We start from the raw sequence: 17,842 nt of genomic DNA on the forward strand, positions 1-17,842 counted from the left end.
TAAAAAGCATAACTGCTGTGTGTGTGTATGTGCAAATAAATAATTATGTAACTCAGCAGACCTGTAGTGAATCGAGGTTTGGCTGGCGGCTCCTGCACGACCATGGGGAAGGAGGAAGAGGCTGGTGATGACTGAGCTCTGGACAGAGGCCGGTGGCCAGCAAAATTGGCCGAAAGCCCGGCTGCTTCCATCGAGGCTTGGTAGTTCCTCAACTGGTGGATCCGCTGCTGCTCTAAGAGCAGAGCCTGCTGCTCACAAACACAGACAGTGTAATATTCAGCAGACAGCTGGGCTGCAATATGTGTGTCCCACCAGAAGATGGCACCAAATACCAACATCTTCCTACTTGCTATAGCGTCCAGTTTAATCGGCTTCCATAAAGAGATCCTGTTGCAAAGAACCAAACTACATTTGGTTGTTGAAGCAACATTTTCTAGCTGACACAGTATCAAACACGAGTGTTTCACATTAAGGCGTCGTAATTATTTTAAACTGCTTGCAAAAAAGAAAAGTTATTATGTAACTATTTGGAACATGCAACTATTTTTGCTTTTATTTCACATATCTATTAAAATGATCTGTAAGCACCTGAGTGGAATATTTCAGTGCTCGCTAAGCAGTCGTGTTTTCCTGCTCTGATGGGTGTGTCTGTCTACACTATGGGCGCCATGGCGACAGTGAGAGGAGTGTCTGATTGAATTTGGCTGAGCGGACAGCAGGGATGGGCTGGACATATTGAGGACATGGTGTCTCAATTGTGTATTAATGTGGCCAAAGAGAGACTGCACTGTATAAATTCACGTGTAACGGAGAGATTTGTTGCTGCTAACAGATTTTTACATAAAATACTTGCACGTGTATGCCCGCATGAAGTTGTGCTACGGACTAATTTCGTGGATATTTATACACATATTATACTGGAAGCGGGTTGGGTAGTCAGTCCAGTCGGGAGGAAAGGCAGATCAAACAAATGTGGAGTGTAATGTTTCAGTCACAAGAAGCTCCATCTGTCACTGCTATCAGTGTGTTGTTCAGCCCCGCTACAACACCACTTACTGATTACTGTAATAGAAAAAGAACCCTCCATACTGTGTAATCACTGCCAGTTTGAATCATCATGCATATATATGAAGACATTATGTCAAACATATGACTCTGACGCTGCTTTTAGAGTCATGCAAGTTAAAAAAAGTTTCTCCCTTTTTGTAATTGACAGATTAAACTTGTGGAATTTAAATTTTGACATATTTTATTTCATGCCCAGTCCGTCTTTCCCACTCCAACTTGGTCCCCACCATTCGTTCTTACCTGTCTGAACAGGAAGTCCTGCTCAGCCTGCCTCTCTCTTTGCTCCCTCTCTTCCTGCTCCTGGGGATCCGGAGGCTCCTGCTTGATGACCACCCCACGTAGCAACCCCGTCTCTTGCCCAGAGGTCGGAGAGGAGGACGACGATGACGAGGAGAGCGCCTGGTGCTCCCTAAGCTCCTCCTCCGTCTCTTCTGGGTGACTCTGGTGTTGCCTGCCTGGTCCCGAGGCACCCGGGCCTGCAGCTGAGGCCTGATCGCCGGGCTTGGACATTATCTAGAGGGCAAAAAGACCCGGCCAGGTCAAACTTTTGACGCAGTGGTTTGACCGTGTTATGCATGTTTTTAGAGGAAAAACTGGAACACTTTGGAGATAATAAAAAAAAAAATTCACATAACGTCAGGCCAAGATTAGGGAGTCAACTGATGATGTTAGGAGCCAGTAACAGAAAGACGTTCCAGAACACAGAACTGAGAAAGAGCAAAAAGATAAGTACAGTTTCAAAAGCTTGAAGGGAGGAAAGGACTAAGGAAACATCAGGGACAACATGCCCCAATTTAAAACTACACTCTGGATGTTTTTCATTCCAAAAATAACTGACTAATCAGTTCACGTACAAAGATAACGAAAACGACCTTAGATAAACCCACCAAAAGCTAACATTAGCCGGGGTTTTTGACTTTTTGCACACACAGAAATAAACCACATCCGTACTCTGGACTCTGATAGGCTAGCTATTTGCTTTCAAACTAATGATATAATCTCCTGAGACTATGGATGAATTTTACTGCTCAGTTCGTCGTGTCTGAACCTGTAAGAGAAAAGAAAAAGCGAGGAAAGGACATGTGGGAGAAAGAGAGTGGAAGCACTGCAGAGGGGGGATTGTAATAATCTTGTTTTGGCAGCTGCCCTCGTCCCTGTCGTCAAAGACCTCAACCTTGATGTGCAGGTCATGATTGGACAGGACCACTGTTTGTGCTTGGAACACACACACACACACACACACACACACACACACACACACACACACACACACACGGCTGGCATATTGCCCAGGGAACAGTCCATTGACGTCAGAGAGAGCAGGCTCTTGCCTCATCCCAGTCCCTCTTCTCCAAACAAACTCAAAACACTCCTGCCACACTGACTCTCTTCCTTTCTCTCTCGCTTTGCTCTCTTTCCCTCTGTCTAACCCTTCTTCTTTTACAGAGGAAATAGTGGCTGGGACGTGAACCATAAGGGGGACAGACACTAAATAAGCCTGTTAAATCAGGTGGAAGAGGGAGAGGAGAGACAGGGTGGTGGAAACACTTGACACGCTCCGACTCTGTGCATTTACTTCTCTCCCCTAAGCACACCGCTGTAGCCATAGCTGTCGGGGGTAATTAATGGGACACAACAAGTTCAGGTTGGAACCATTTCAAGATTCTTTCATTCATTTCTTTCTTTCTGCTGCAGAAAAAAACCAAAGGTTTTCAGGAAGACCCCTTTTTCCTGCTGACTTGACTGATAGATGCAAATAAGGAAGGAAAGGAAGACTGCAGATGAGTCAAGTGGTGGATATCCAAGGGCGAAAAGGGCAAATGAAATAACTCATGCCAACAGGATATTTCTACATAATAGTTAGCAACACTTTTAAGAGTCAAATGGTAGGCGTTACATGCATCACTGGAAACATATTCGGCCCACGTTGCTAACTTTAGTCGCGTATTTTCCCACGTCAAACAGAAATATAGCAGATATTAAAACCAGCTCGCAGCAATCAACATTTCCTGGGGATAATGTTAAATTCCTCATTAAGTCTGATCTTTATGAGGCAAAAACAAAACAAAGGCAATGAGTAACTAGGGAGTCCGCTGGGGATACTTCTCCAATGACTTCCATGGTGCAATGATATCAGGCAACATTAAAAAGCAGGAAATGAATACACACCTAAAATAGCACTGTCATAATCCTGCTTTGCGGTTATTGCAGGAGCTATAATTACAGTCACAAATATCAGGATAACAAGTCACACACACAGCAGTCAGCCATGGACGACAGGAGAACAACTACACCATTCAGTAGCTCCAGGTTTTATTCATTAATCTACTTCTGTGCATGACTTTGGTAAAATAATACACAGCACTATAGTAACACTCGGAGATCATCACACGCCAAAGCATTTTCCTGTTGTGGTCTAAAGTTTAAAGTCTAGCTCTTCAGGTGTTCCCTTGTGATATTTTGAGTAATGGACTCAGGTTACATTTCTCGCTGAAAAAGGGCAGATTGTTAAAGTTAAAGCTGCCATTAAAGCTTTTCAAAGCTACACAGAATGGCTCCAGTTAACTAAACAACCACCATCCTTTTTCTGTCTTGTGTCTTTTAACAACTTTATCCAGTCACTGAACTCCTGCCTCTTCTGAAAAACTCATTGGACGCCCTTTATTTAATCCTGTCTGATAATTCCAGGTTATCCACTGCTGTATGAAGAGGAAATCATCAGGTAAGGGATTGCTTGAAAGTCTATCCGAGGCCCGTCACGTACACCGCTCACACAAATACACAATTGTCATCCCTTCAAGCCACGCAGGAGAAAATAGGCTGCGAGTAATCACGCCAACCCAGGGAAATAAAGCAAACTGTACAAAGACCTCAACCTTCCAGCAGCTTTAAATCCAGTATCTGCTACAATTAAACCCTAATAATAATAAAAATGAACTGAATTAATTGGAAGACTTATGTAGCAGAACTTAATGTAACGCAAAATTACACAGAACATTATAGCTCATTATAACTGCCGACAAATAACCTAATGGGAATTACAGAAATTGCTACAAGCTTTCATGACTTTACACTTGTTCATTTTTATGCATATACGTTGTTCTGGTTGTACCGCAAACTTTGGCTGCTGATCATTAGGGATTAGTGGTCATTAGGTAGCTCCACACCTCATCCTCTGTATAACTCAAGCCATTTTAGTTCCAGTCTCTGTCAGCGCCTCCTTCTAATATGTATGCTTTGTCTGCCTCCTCCTCTTACTAGTGTATAAATTTTTATGTGGGGAAAAACTCTTTCTGCAGATTCGTGTTCAAGCCTGATCCCCAATCTGAAATATGAGAGGTGACATCCACAGCAAGAAAGATTACAGGAGGATGTTTCTGGAAAATATGACACTCACTGCTTGGTTTTTATGTGATGAAACTATTGATTTAGTGTCTTAATCATATATATACACAATGGGAGAATTTTTTTTTTTTTGTAAGTTTCATTTCTTTACAAGTTTGCTCACTTACAAAGAAACAAACAGTCTTGTATTTTGTGGTAATTTCAGTTTAATGGAGAGACGGAATGAAAGTCACTCAGTGATCCTCTGCAACCCAGCCAGAATTCTAGATCGCACAGACTAGGGGTTAGGGATACAACCAATCAATTCCAGCTGTCCAAAATTGTCGAATGGACAACAAAAGCATCAGTAAGAAGCTTGTTGAGAAGGTGAAACTGAAGAAAACTAAAATGACCAACAGTCACCCTCATGGGGTGAGGATGATCATGAGAAAAGGTGGTGAATAAGCCCAAAACTACTAAGACAGTTGGGACCACAGTCACTAAGAACACCACCACTGGTAACACACTTCACTGTAATGAACCGAAATCTTTCAGCAGCCACTAGGTCCCCCTGCTCAAGAAGGCACATGCACAGGCTGGTCTTAAGTTTCCCCGTGAACATCTCAGTGATTCAGAAAGGGCCTGGGTGCTGATTGAAACCATGTTTACTGGGAGGGAAATGCTGAGTGTGACTCAAAGAACACCATCCCCACTGACAAGCAAAGAAACCTAAAGGATTTAAAGTTTCTGTGAAGAGGAGAGGACCAAAATCTCTCCCGAGAGGTGTGCGAACCTGGTGACCAACTATAAGAAATATCTTACCACTGTACTTCCCAACAAAGATTTCCTCACCGAGTACCAACTCATGCAGGATATCAAATACTTAATTCACTCAATGCCATGAAACTCAGTCTGTAACTTTTATGGATTTCTGGTTGATATTCTGTTTCTCTCCATTTAAATAAAACTACCATTAAAATTAGAGACTGTTAATTTCTTTGCACGAGAGCAAACTTAGAAATTCAGCAGGGGGTCAAATAATTTCCCCTATTTTACACACACACACACACACACACACACACACACACACACATAGGGGTGCTATGCCTTGAGTAGATGGATGTACATCTATGATGAGCTGACAAAGCCTCAGATTTTAGATCACATTGATTACTTTTACAAATATTTACCTGATTATTTCAACATTTGGGCACATTTAATGTCATGTGACACAGCATATGAATATATGAATTTCAACACACACAAATTATGACCGTATCACAGAGCAACTCCACACATAAGCTTGCACACACGCACACTCTTCAACAATGAAGCAGTGAGTCATATTTCCTGTGTGACCATATATGGAAGATGCTTCCTCTAGTGCACAGTTGCCAGGGTGACAGTGAGAAGCAGGGACACATGAACACAGAAAAAAAAAAAAAAACTAGCTAAAAGACTTGCTAATTGCAGGCTGAATCATCCAGCTCTTGGAGAAAAGAAAATAGGACTCACAAACATTAACCAAGTCAGTGTCATGTAGATAGACACACACACACACACACACACACACACACACACACACACACACACAGTATATGGACAGACATACAGCTGCCCGCAATACTGCAGCTGCTCAGAGTTACTTTTGATACTGCGCACAGACACGTGTTGAAATACCTTGTTGATGATGTGCTGCTGCTGCTGCTGTTGGAACAGTTGTTTGTGCTTCTCCAGGAATTGCTGGTGCTGCTGCTGGACCACCAGGTGCTGCAGGGCCTGGGCCTGTCCGCACTGCTGCTGGGGCAGAGGCGCCGACTGCGTTCTCCCCAGGGGACGGTGGCTGCGCATGAGCTTGGAGACTGAGGGCGATGGCAGCGGTAGGCCACCAAGCCCAACTACAGAAAACACAGAGCGGTTGCAGGAAATGATCGCAAGCATTTTTTTTCAAAAGCTGTGTCTTATTTCTGTAGCTCCACTCATCATTCACACATATTTTAGGTGATAATTTTAGGTGATTTCATTTCATCTGCTTAAAAGAGACTGGAGGCTTTACAACTGGAACCACAGGGACCATCCTCATATGACGGATGGAAACCGTTACTCAGGAATACCGGCTGTACATTTTAGCTGCAATGCAGTGCAGGTCATGCTTTTTTCTAGCTGAAGTGATATTTTAAAATAAGATAATGTCAGACAAGTTTGCCACGTTTGTCTCCACTTATAAATTTCAGTGGCTTGGTTCAAGCAGCCCCCACAATGCTCTGTGTATAAAGTATCGCAGAATGGGAAATAGATCATGCATTAAATGTACTGTAAGTGACAGAGTTTCACTCTTCAGGCTGAATCACATCTAAGCAATCAAAAGGCCAAACAAGGATTGATTTTGGCAAAATGTATCCTTTGACAGCTATTTGGGTCTTTATTAGTGTTTTTAATTCATCTCCATTCATAAACAATGAGCAGCAGAAGGAAGAGGAAGTCTTGGCCCTCATATATGCCGACTTCATGGGAAGCTTTCCGAAAAAGATCGGCCTTCATCTTTAGAGGCCAGATTCAGCGGACAATAGCCAATGGGATCACAGATTGCATCAGTGCAGAATGAACTGTGAGGTCATTGTCCAAATCCAGTACAAATAATGTCAAACAAAAATCGTATTTATTTCATTCCTTAAAAATCGTTGACGTTTTTTCCTCCAGTGATGCTCTCAAAACTATAAGCTGCCCAAATCATTAGAGCCTTGAATTGTGTGTATGTAATCTTTCCAGTAATTATTTTGGCACACTTTGGAACATAATACTGTAATCGCTAAAGCTCAGAGAAGGAACAGCAAAATATTTGGGCTTTAAATTCTTTCGGTGGACCACACAGTATCAATAATTCAGACCTCACCCACTGTTTGAAAGAGAGAAAAAGAAAAATCCTGCAAATGTTGCAGTGAAAACTGACCCACTGGACTGTGGCTCGGATCCAGCAGTACCATGTGTTGGAGGAGGGGGTTGTGACCCGCCGTGCCCCCTCCAGGGCCCTCCCTGTCCAGTGCTGAAGATGCCAAGTAGGAGGGCAGGTGGGTAGTGGGCAGGAAAGGAGGGGTCAGTGGAATGCCCTGCTGTAAAGCAGGCAATGCCAGATGACTCTCACCATCTTGGTGTCCTGATACCACCTACAAAGAGATTGAGACACAGGCAGGGAGAGGGAGAGAGAGACGTTAAGGTGGGGAAAGCAATGACAAGACTGACAAGTTCAAATCCAGTTACAGACTCTGTAATATCCATTGTATTTCTAAGGACACTAACCAATGAATCTTCTCCACAGTGATGCGAATAATTACAACTAAAGAATGATTTGTTATTAACAGTTTGATTCTGTGGTATTTTCTTTTAAGTGGACTCACAGTGCTAGCAGGCCCTGTGGCCGGCAGGCCCAGGGTGATGTTGGGCAGAGAAGGAGAGGTGTAGAGAGAGAGTTGGCTAACTGACCCTTCCCGTGTTGCCAGCCTCTGGAGCAGGGAGGTCTGCAGACACATTCACATTGACATAAATACAGTGCAGATCCAAGAAAACAGTACTGTGTACAGTGCAAGACTTTTCCATCTCTCTCACACATACAAATGCACACACAGCCATGGATATTAGATTCATTTAAATCTATTTACCACAATATTTAACCACAGCTACGGCATGAATAATCCAAATATAACATTAACCTAAAATAAAAAAATTTGCTTTATGAAGACTTAAATGATGACACTGATTAAACAGATGCGGGTCTCTCTGCAGGTGAAGAATGAAGCCAAAGCTTAACAGCCAAAAACTGCAGTTCCTCAAACTGCCACTTGAGGCTGGCATCAAATGCGTGTCAGTCCGCAGAGAATAAGAGAATAGCAGAAATAAACATGTTTACATCCTGGCACCAACTCTTTTGGTCTTCCTACTTACTTTCCCCATTATGACAACTGTATGGAGCCTTATATGCCTCACCTAACACCACAGGGTCAGGCTGTGGTCCAGGCTCTTTTACACAGAGTTCGGTCATGAAAGGGTTACAGACCCAAAGAGACAGAAGCAATAAGGTTAACTTCGGAGTATACCTAGCCTAGCGGGCTGAAGGCCACTGACGTGTACCTGATGATTTTGGAGCTGAAGAGCCCATGCAAGACTTTTGAAAGTACCCCTTGTGTCTCTTTGGATGTAAAACATGTTTTTTATCCACTTGTGTGGCTGGTTATAAAATGTGAGATCACTTAAAAATTGCAGAATGAATAAAAATATGTCGATGGGATTCCAGGAATCACAGTCGGAGACTCCAACTGTCTCAACTAGAGATGGACCGATCCGATATTACGTATCGGTATCGGTCCGATACTGACGTAAATTACTGGATCGGATATCGGCAAGAAATAAAAAATGTAATCCGATCCATTAAATATCAAAAAAGCACCTCACAAAACTCGCGACCCGGCGTAACTCGGCTCATAACCGTAGCACATCGGAGCAGTGTGCGTCAGGTGATAGAGCGGCTGTGTGTGTTTGGAGCCTTGCTACCAAACCAGCATTTCATCTCCGAGGAAGTTATCCCAGAGAGAAGTAAAGCAAGTGTGTAAGTTCATCTCTGAATGTTTGTAAAGCATTCCCACGTTAAGCTTAACAACCGATATATGGAGCGACTGCCTCTCTCTCTCCCTCACCTTCCTGCAGCTACTTCAATCGTGAAACTGCTTAATGATCAGCTGATCGGCTTTTCTGTGGCGAGTCCGTCTCTCTTCTTTGTTTTTGGCCCACTTTGCACCAGAAAGAGGAAACCAGCGGCTGAACAACAGCAGCACGTTTAAGCTTGATAAGCTGTTGTTAGAATTTATTTAATATTACTTTCTACACCAGGATCCTTTTCTACGTAGCTGACGGCTGGTAACTGTGCAGGGGCGGATCTAGCAAAGTTTAGCCAGGGGGGCCGATAGGGCATTAACAGGGAAAAGGGGGCAGAAAGACATACTTTTCTTTCTTATTCTCATTTAAAATATCTAGCTTTTAATAAATAATTATCTGAATCTTACACCTAAAGTTTTAATCTGATGTAAAATGTATAGAAGTCCATTACTGTATATAGTAACTGTTAAGTCTAATCTAACCTAGTAAGCTATAGTACTTTTTCCTTTGGGAAGGTACCGTCTGTGAATTCTGCAATTCTGTTGAAGAAAGATGTTGAATCTATTTAATTATTCTTGAAAAATAATTTGTTTCTGTGCATTTTTTTTCACACTGCATCAAATTAAAGTTGATTACATCGATTAAGCATCATGAGGTGGAGGGTGGGGGGTGGTTCCCTATTTTTTTTTTGCTGGGAGTTTGCAACCCTATTAGTTAGGTTGCTTAATATTTCTGCTAAGTACTCTTTAAAATACCAGAATAGGAAGGATGGAGTAGGTTTAAATTCATTAGATTGATCGGTGTTGCTGAACTATGAAATATTTTGGGCGCAGTGTATTTTTTACATGCAGGTATAACAGAATAGCTTTAGTGTTGTTGTTTACTTAAACTTGAGTATGAACTTATACAAAATGCAGCAAGATATTAAAAAAACAGTTTTATTGATTAAAAAATACACTATATCGGATTCATATCGGTATCGGCAGATATCCAAATTTATGATATCGGTATCGGTATCGGACATAAAAAAGTGGTATCGTGCCATCTCTAGTCTCAACATGTGCAGAGTTCACTATTTTTGCATCTGAGAAAGTTTGTGATGTGGTTGGTTAAAGCGAGTTATTTGTCCTTGAATTTACTGTGTAGCCTGTATGACTCACACATTATGACTGTATTGTCTAGGACTGATTCCTGGAGTACTATAAATAAAAACAGTTTTGTGTGATTACTCTATGAATTTAGCTCTCTGTCTCATTGCTGTTATTTAATGAAACAGCAGTGAGAGACAGAAATGCCTTTTTCTAAGAAAGCTGGTTGTGTCTCTGGGCCTTGAACACGTATGTCCTCTGACGCAGACTCTATCGCCCAGTTAAATGTTCTTAGAGTCATGTGGAAATAAAGGTGTGGCTGTTTGAAGCAACAGGTTTCTCTGAAGAGTGAAAATCTAGTATCATGTTCTTTTGTTACTTATCACTAATAAGCAGGTATCCGTGCATCTGTATAGTTTACTATTACAAACTGCTAACCACGTTTGGTAGCAGAGGTCGATGTCATGGTGGCCAAGTCCATCTTTCACATACAGTGTATGGATTGAATCTACTCACAGGCTGATGCCGCCATTAAAATAAATTAACACTGCAATTCCTAGAGTCCTGTTTCACAAACACACGTGCATACGCTATAATTAGAGATCCCATGATGTTTACCTCTCCTGGACTGCTGCAGATTGTGACCCCATTCTCAGTGGGGATGTTACCGGAGCCATTGTTGGGGGAACTGGGACCCGAGCCTGGTGCACTGTTGCATGCAGACTCTAGAGTACATACAATGAATAAAAAATGAATCAACTTTCTGCACTGAAATGCATCTAACTGGGTTACCATTTGTGATAGCACCTTAAAACAACAGCGACAGGAGTCCTTACCAGCAACGTCTAGGGGACGCTTCTTGGCAGTAGCAATGGGTCCATCTTTCCTACGGAGCAGAGGGCTGCTGCGACGCTCCGTCACCTTCTGTTTTAGCCGAGAACGAAGCTTTAGGTTGGGCTCAGAGGCTGAAAAGACACAAACGTCCATACATTTCAATCCAGTTTAAACGATTTAGTGCCACATCACTACAAGTGTCACCTCAAGGCATTTCATATTGTAATGTAAAGATGCTACAGTGTTACATCCTAAATTAAATCAGACTTTCTTTCACTTAAAGTCATGTCTGTTTGTAATGTGTATAACTGATAGAGCTGAGCTGCGACAGGCCTAGAGGCCCTTCATTTCCAACTAAAGCACCATTTCTAAAAATAAAATGTGTTACCGCTCAAGTTCGCTCCATAAATGACTTACACGTTCCAGAGTTTCTCTAACCTGGCAGTCTGGCCCTCAGATTTGTGGGTCACACAAATGTTGGCATGTAGCGGTGCTAATGAGCTTGTCCCTATAGGCCACACTGTATGCACCGGCTGACATATTTGGGAGCTGAGGTTTGCCATCATCATGGGACAGCAGGAAGCGGTGCATCACCAGGGGAAGCAGCCAAATGGCAGTTTTCTTGACCCCACGCTTAATGATGCTGCCTTCACGCTCTGCTAATGAACACTGCTTGTTTCCAGACACTTCCAATTTAATACAAATACGAGAAATGAAAAGGAAACTGCCAGTGTTTTCAATTAGGTTAGTACGCATATGCTGTGTGTGGCTCTGTCTGTATACCGATGCTCCTGTTCTGGATTGGTGGTGTGGGAAGGTGCGACATGAGGCATACGGTATATTCCGGGATTCCTGTCATTTCACGATCAGCGCCTGACATTTTCTGCGCAGTGCTGCTTTGGTGTCTCTGTTGTAGGCAGTTTACCAAAGACAGGCAGTTTTATTCCCTCCTCCGCTGGCTTCCTTCGGTTAAATTAGGTAAAGCAGGCCAGTTGACCACCAGTTGACCCCATGCTCGTCCCCTGACCTACTATCAAACAGACCATGCCACATTCATTAGCCTCAGAGAAGGAGGCGGGGCTTTTTGGTACAGCCAAGTGGAAGCGATTGATTCTTTGTGTATTGTGGAGATTTATTCTGCAGCAGAAGAATTATTCTGGGTCATTACAAACCCTCTGGCCCCTAGAATGCTAATCAAAGTAGGATAATGCACCAAGTTTTAATGTACTTCAAAGAGGTGCTAGCTTTCATTATACCTTCTGGTCAGCAGGGATGAGATAAACTATCATGAATCTATAATGTCTAAGTACTTTTTCAAATGCACTCTCAATTTTAAGGGGAACAGTGCTGCAGAACTTATGAAAGTCAATTATTTAAAAAAAGACCTCCTTCTTAGTGGAGGGCACTCTTCCAAAGTCTTTGTTAAGAAGGATGGGGAGAGTGAGGATAAAATGCTATGCATTAGTTTAACAGGAGGAGACCCTGGGAGAGTGAAGCCTGTGAGAAAAGGAGTGCAGTGCATTAAAGTTTTATTTTAGACTATGGCATGCTGAACTGGGACAGCCTGACCATTCTTTCAGTGCTGTCACGATAATGATAACTGACAAAAAAACGATAATAACTGCACATCAGATTTTCTCTGCTTTAATAATGATTTAATCAACAAAACAGAACAAAAGTTGGCCTTTGTGTAGTTCTCATCTTTTAACAAAGGCAATCAATATCAGTGTTATCCAGCCACTTTGTATGAATGCTGGCATTCACTAATGAAGTTTGTAGCTGTGATAAAAGAAAGCATTCAGCATAACTGGTTTACCTGACTGACTCTGTGTGGTTTAAACATGATTCAATCATTTGTTTAAATACTGGCAAAATTCAGCTGATCTACCTCCATCAAAAGTAGTTAAATGCACAAAATGCCTCTAAGTGTTTGATGAGTGCTGTCACATTAGTAATAACTAAGAATAAGCTAAATAGTCATCAGATGATAGCCGATGGGTTTGAGCCACTCTGTTGCTCTTAAACTGGACCGTTTACCTTCCTGCAAGCTTGCTCAAACATGATTGGTCAGTAGGATTTGAATTATAATCAGACTGCAAATAAGACCACAAAGTTTCTGCAATCAAAATCACTCTGGTCTGTAGATCGTGTGCATGAGCAGCCAGGTGATGGAAACTGAGAAGAAAGAACCACAAAGGTAGTTACAGCAGACACTAGCGAGGTGCATTTAAGGTAGGTTTTTTTTGTGTGTGTGAGACTTATTACGATATGGACTGCTAAAGGGAGCGACTGCTACCGAAGGACAAGCTGGAGATTAGAAGGACGTTAAAGAGACGAGGAAGGAGGGTGAAGTGGGGTTTATGTCTGGGCACCATTCACAATGGGAGTGTTCACCTCAGGACACAGTGACTTTGAAGGGTGTTAATGCCGACTGGGCAGAAGCACACCAGTGTGCACACGTGCGAACACACTCGCTGCAGAGGGCCCAGACTGTTTTTTTTCTGCTGATGATGGTGTTTTATTGCAGCCTTTTGTGCCTCCTTCACCTCCATCCATGCCCTTCTTTCTCTGGCTTAGTCTAAGAGCCCATTTCTCTCTTTTCTCTAGAATTATTTCCTCTCCTGCTCCTTGTTGTTGACTCTTCATGGGCACACTGCTTGTTACAGCACTACGTCTCTTCCTCCCATATCATGGCTACTGCCCAGATTTTTTTCATCTCACACCAGAGCAGGACATTAGGTAGCATAACTGTGTGGTCTTGTAGCTGTGATAATAGATGGGACACAGATGGACTTTTACAACCTATATAACCCATACTTTAAAAACCAACAGTCCGAGCATGATAAATGTGATATGGCATAATATACTTGAATTTATTTTATTACCCCCTCAAAACATCCAGATGAAATTCCAGAAACTTCCTACCTGGATGCTTGAGCATGCATCAAGACACCCTGACGTCACGTGGCTATGTGAATCGTGCTTGGGATTTCCTGTTCACGAAACAGGACAAAAACTCTGAAGGGATCTTTCTCTGATCACTTACACTTCAAGTTATCCATTAAATCTCAGATTAAACATCTGCATATGTGGTATTTAATATTTTAAATAGGGAGTTGACGGGGAAACCGGTTCTCAGATCTAAAACATATTGATCAGATGCTCATTTGTCTTGACAGAGAGGAGTCCCGGGCTAAAGGAGTCAAGCTGGGGGAAGCCGTGCTGCTGTGCCAAGGAGAGGGTGGGAGGGAGAGAGGGAGGGAGGGAGAGAGGGAGGGAGGGAGGGAGGGAGGGAGGTTTATGGAAATCAATAGAGCAGTTTGCTGAAACTCATCAACAGAGCTTCCGAGAAACATCATATGCGGATCTACATTAGATAAATGGATTAGATGGACTTAGAGACAAAGACATATAGACAAGCCTTTGTCTCATTTGCATGTGTTCTACAAAACATAAAAAGCAAATAAAGTCAATCAACTTTGATTAAGCGGTTCACTAAAGCCATTTTATGGCATGAAAAGACAGCATTGTGATTAAAAACCATAATTCAAGAAAAGATTTCTTGTGGGCACATTAAATAAATATGAACATAAGACACCAAAGAGCTCGCCGACAGTTTCCCTTTGATTATAAACACTGAGGTTTTCTCAGGGGACACACAACTGTTAAAACAGTGACAGCCGAGCCGTATATGAGGAGGGAGGCTGGAAGAATGGAGTCATTTTTACAATTCAGCTATTTTACCGCCATTTGTAACATACCAGAGCGACCCATAAGAGCATAGCGCAACCAATTTACATTCCAGCAACATCACAAACAGTCAGTCTTTTGCTTGATTTGCCTTGTGTTTAGTTTAATATGTAGAAGTGCTAAGTGTCCATCCTGGGGTTAGATAGGAACAATAAAGAACGCAGTTAAACTTGGCAGGCTCAAAGCTCGGATGTCACCTTCCTGACTGCAGTCACCAGAGACATGCAGCTCATAAAGGAGTGTCAAAATGTAAAGCTGAGCAGGATAAAAGAAGGAAAAAGGAAAGTTCTGAATTGCATGCGGATATCCTGCATGCTTCAGCATTAGTGCAAAGTGTGCTATGGGAATGTCAGTGTGTGATCTCGTATGAAAGAGAGGGAGAAATGGGGTCAGCATGACAAGTCTGCCTCTGTCGTGAAGGCCTTGCAGACTTCCTGCCATAGCATTCAAAGTGGCCTTCTGTGTTCTAAGAGTCATTACCACAAAGCCCTTCATACTTGGACAATGAGCCCCTTTTGGAATATACTGTGTGCCTGAACTTGCTAGTCAAAAAATATTTTTTAATGCACATTCAGTGAACATAATAGGGCAAAAACGTCATGTGTGACAGCTCCAGCGTCAGCGGAGTGCAGGACTGCGGAGACTGCTTCCACTCACTTCCTCCGAACACAGTTCACATATTCACTTCAGCCGGTCTAATCTGATCTAGGCCTGCTCACTACTGACACAACAGTTCCTCAATAGCCGTATCTGTATGTCTATACACAATCGAGTATTCCATCTCTTGCTCTGGTTATAGCGCGAGCAGAAATACCTTAAAATCCAAAACACTTATCTTAAAGAGGTCTTTGCACGCGCGCTCTGATATATAATTAACTCCTCATTAAGCTTTGTGTCAGTGCTCAGTGGGAAGAATTTTTTAGTTGTGAATATTTCTCAGGGGAAAATTCCTGAATTACATAAAGTGTCCCTGAAAGTTGAAACTCGCAGTGTGAGTTTGTGTGCCAGGAAAAATCATTCCTGCCTCCAATGCGCAGCAGGTGGGCAAGAGTGCAGAGTACACAGAGTTTGGCCTCCAGCTGTGAAAGCAGCCAGTGATACGGCCAAAGCAGCTGCTGACGCTAAGTGAATAATCACAGCTTGGCTGTGCTTAATATGGACAGATGGACAGAATCTGATGCAACCAAAAGGCAGTAAGTTTGTTTTTACATTTCCTTCAGTGCTGTTTTGTTGACCGGAGCGGTCCATGGTGTCTGTGAAGACGTGTGACTGAATGACTGAGTTAAAATCTTAAAGAATGCAAACAGCCTACAGAGTTTTTCAAAGCTGACCGTAAACAAAAATGTTTCCACTCACATTTACTGTAAGACCTTGAAACCAAGAAAAATGTTTTTTCAGAACCATTTCTGATTTCTTATCTTTGAGTTTGTGCTGGTTGCCTGACAACTTGCCCATTGTTATCATTTCTACTTTGGCTTTTCATTAAAAAAAAAACAAAAAAAAAACAACAGCAAAATCTAGTGTGTGTCTAGACAGACTCCGCATCCAGTCCTCACGCAAAGTTAAGCTAACTGACTACTAAGCAAACAGAGGGCTCCATTATCTTCAATCTTCCGTGTTATCTTTTTAAACAACAATTTTTGGAGCTCCCGTAATTCTTCATGTGGTTGATAACCAGTAAGACAAAACTTTTACGTTGCTAAATGAGGAAAAAGGAAGATCAGTGCAGCACTGTGGAAGTGTGGGGAATGTCAACAATCAACACGACGTCAGCAAAGCCTTCTGTACCGGTTTTGCGGAGAGGGAAGTCATCTTTCGAGTCGTATGTGCCCAGCATGGGATGGTTGTATGCTGACAGCGCCGTTTGTGGAGGTGAGCTCTGGTCCAAAGAGCTATGCTGAGTTTTTCTGCAAAAAAACCCACAAAAAAACCCCCAGTATCAGTATAACATCCTACATGAATGTGGTAACTCTGCAGTTGAGCGCTGGCTCCATACACACGACACATTCCCAGCTCAATCTATTACTATACGTGACTTTTGATACTCGCACACCCACACACAAGGGAAGTTAAAAGACAGCTTGTGTCTTCTCTCCAAAGTCAGCTAGACACGTCAGAGCGTGGACAATGACGTGGGTGGAAGGAAGAAAGAGGTAAAGCTAGAGGGACAAAGCCTGAAAGCTTTTTTTTCATTTTTCATTTTAGAAAAGTAAACGGGCTGAAAATGCACAGAGACAGAGGCGAAACAGAGAGGGAATACACGCATGAGAGAAGTGAGGAGAATGCCAACAGGTCGAACAAACAGGTCGAACCCTAAAGAAAGGGGAAACTGTGATAAGCGTGATATATAGCGACGGGTAGCACAGTCCTCCTGATTATTCCATCATCTCCTGCCTTGGCAGAAATGTTTGACTGCTTAAAGCCTCTTCAAATATTTAAAGCACAGGAGAGGTGCCATTGTCTTTTCTCTCTGCCCACTTCAAACACGCGCACACACCTCAAAGAGAGCTAGCTGTCAATCACTGACAACAAACACTGACAGGAAAAAAAAAAGCCTCATCGCTTCAACGTTTTCTCTGCAGCTCGACTCAGAGAGGCTAATGCTGATGTTGGAAACTTGATGTGAACACAAAAGCACATCAATGACAGACGCCTACACAACAGGAGTTCATAACACCACGGGGTTCGCCATGTTTGCAAAGCCAGGATGATGAGAGACTTTCATGGTGCTCATCACTGGCTTTTATGTTTGATATTTTTCCTAGTGTGGATTGTTTTTTTGCCTAGATGTAAAAAAAGCAACCAAACACTCGTAAATACATGAGAAATATCACATGCTGATGTTTCATAGCTCTGAATTTTAAGGTTATTGAAATACTGATGTGAAAAATGTTAAAAAGAACTCAACATAAAGGATTTAAAACTAATTCTTTTCACTTCAATCAATCTACAAAGTCTATATTAAACCACCTGATGTATGAAAGACCAGTCTGGTGGTGGCAGCGAGAGCTGTTAATGACATGTTAATCCAAAACGTCGCATCCTGATTTCTATCGGAAGTGGAAAGGTGTACCACGGTGCAACAGAGCCATCGCTGTAGGGCTCAGGGGTTTGGGATTGTCATTTAATTC

The 17,842-nt window shown here is 42.4% G+C and overlaps 1 protein-coding gene and 1 long non-coding RNA gene across 5 annotated transcripts in view; one reads left to right on the top strand and one right to left on the bottom strand.

The window, feature by feature from the left end:
- hdac4 (histone deacetylase 4) overlaps window positions 1-17,842 on the bottom strand; it is a 120,074-nt gene that overhangs the window by 28,323 nt on the left and 73,909 nt on the right. For all 4 annotated transcript variants that reach the window (XM_013270239.3, XM_005450443.4, XM_019353109.2 and 1 more), the window contains 8 exons: window positions 16,500-16,618; window positions 10,964-11,092; window positions 10,746-10,852; window positions 7,788-7,907; window positions 7,343-7,556; window positions 6,073-6,290; window positions 1,309-1,581; window positions 62-248 (listed from right to left, as the gene is read on the bottom strand). In XM_013270239.3, the coding sequence (XP_013125693.1) occupies window positions 62-248; window positions 1,309-1,581; window positions 6,073-6,290; window positions 7,343-7,556; window positions 7,788-7,907; window positions 10,746-10,852; window positions 10,964-11,092; window positions 16,500-16,618 (1,367 nt within the window). The remainder of the gene's footprint in view (window positions 1-61; window positions 249-1,308; window positions 1,582-6,072; window positions 6,291-7,342; window positions 7,557-7,787; window positions 7,908-10,745; window positions 10,853-10,963; window positions 11,093-16,499; window positions 16,619-17,842) is intronic.
- Window positions 2,301-6,054, top strand: LOC112844082 (uncharacterized). The gene is made up of 3 exons (XR_003216677.1): window positions 2,301-2,713; window positions 3,687-3,790; window positions 4,368-6,054. It is a non-coding gene; the product is annotated as an uncharacterized LOC112844082 (long non-coding RNA).

The sequence above is a fragment of the Oreochromis niloticus genome, linkage group LG16 (genome assembly GCF_001858045.2).
Source record: "Oreochromis niloticus isolate F11D_XX linkage group LG16, O_niloticus_UMD_NMBU, whole genome shotgun sequence".
In the NCBI taxonomy this organism is placed as follows: Eukaryota; Metazoa; Chordata; class Actinopteri; order Cichliformes; family Cichlidae; genus Oreochromis; species Oreochromis niloticus.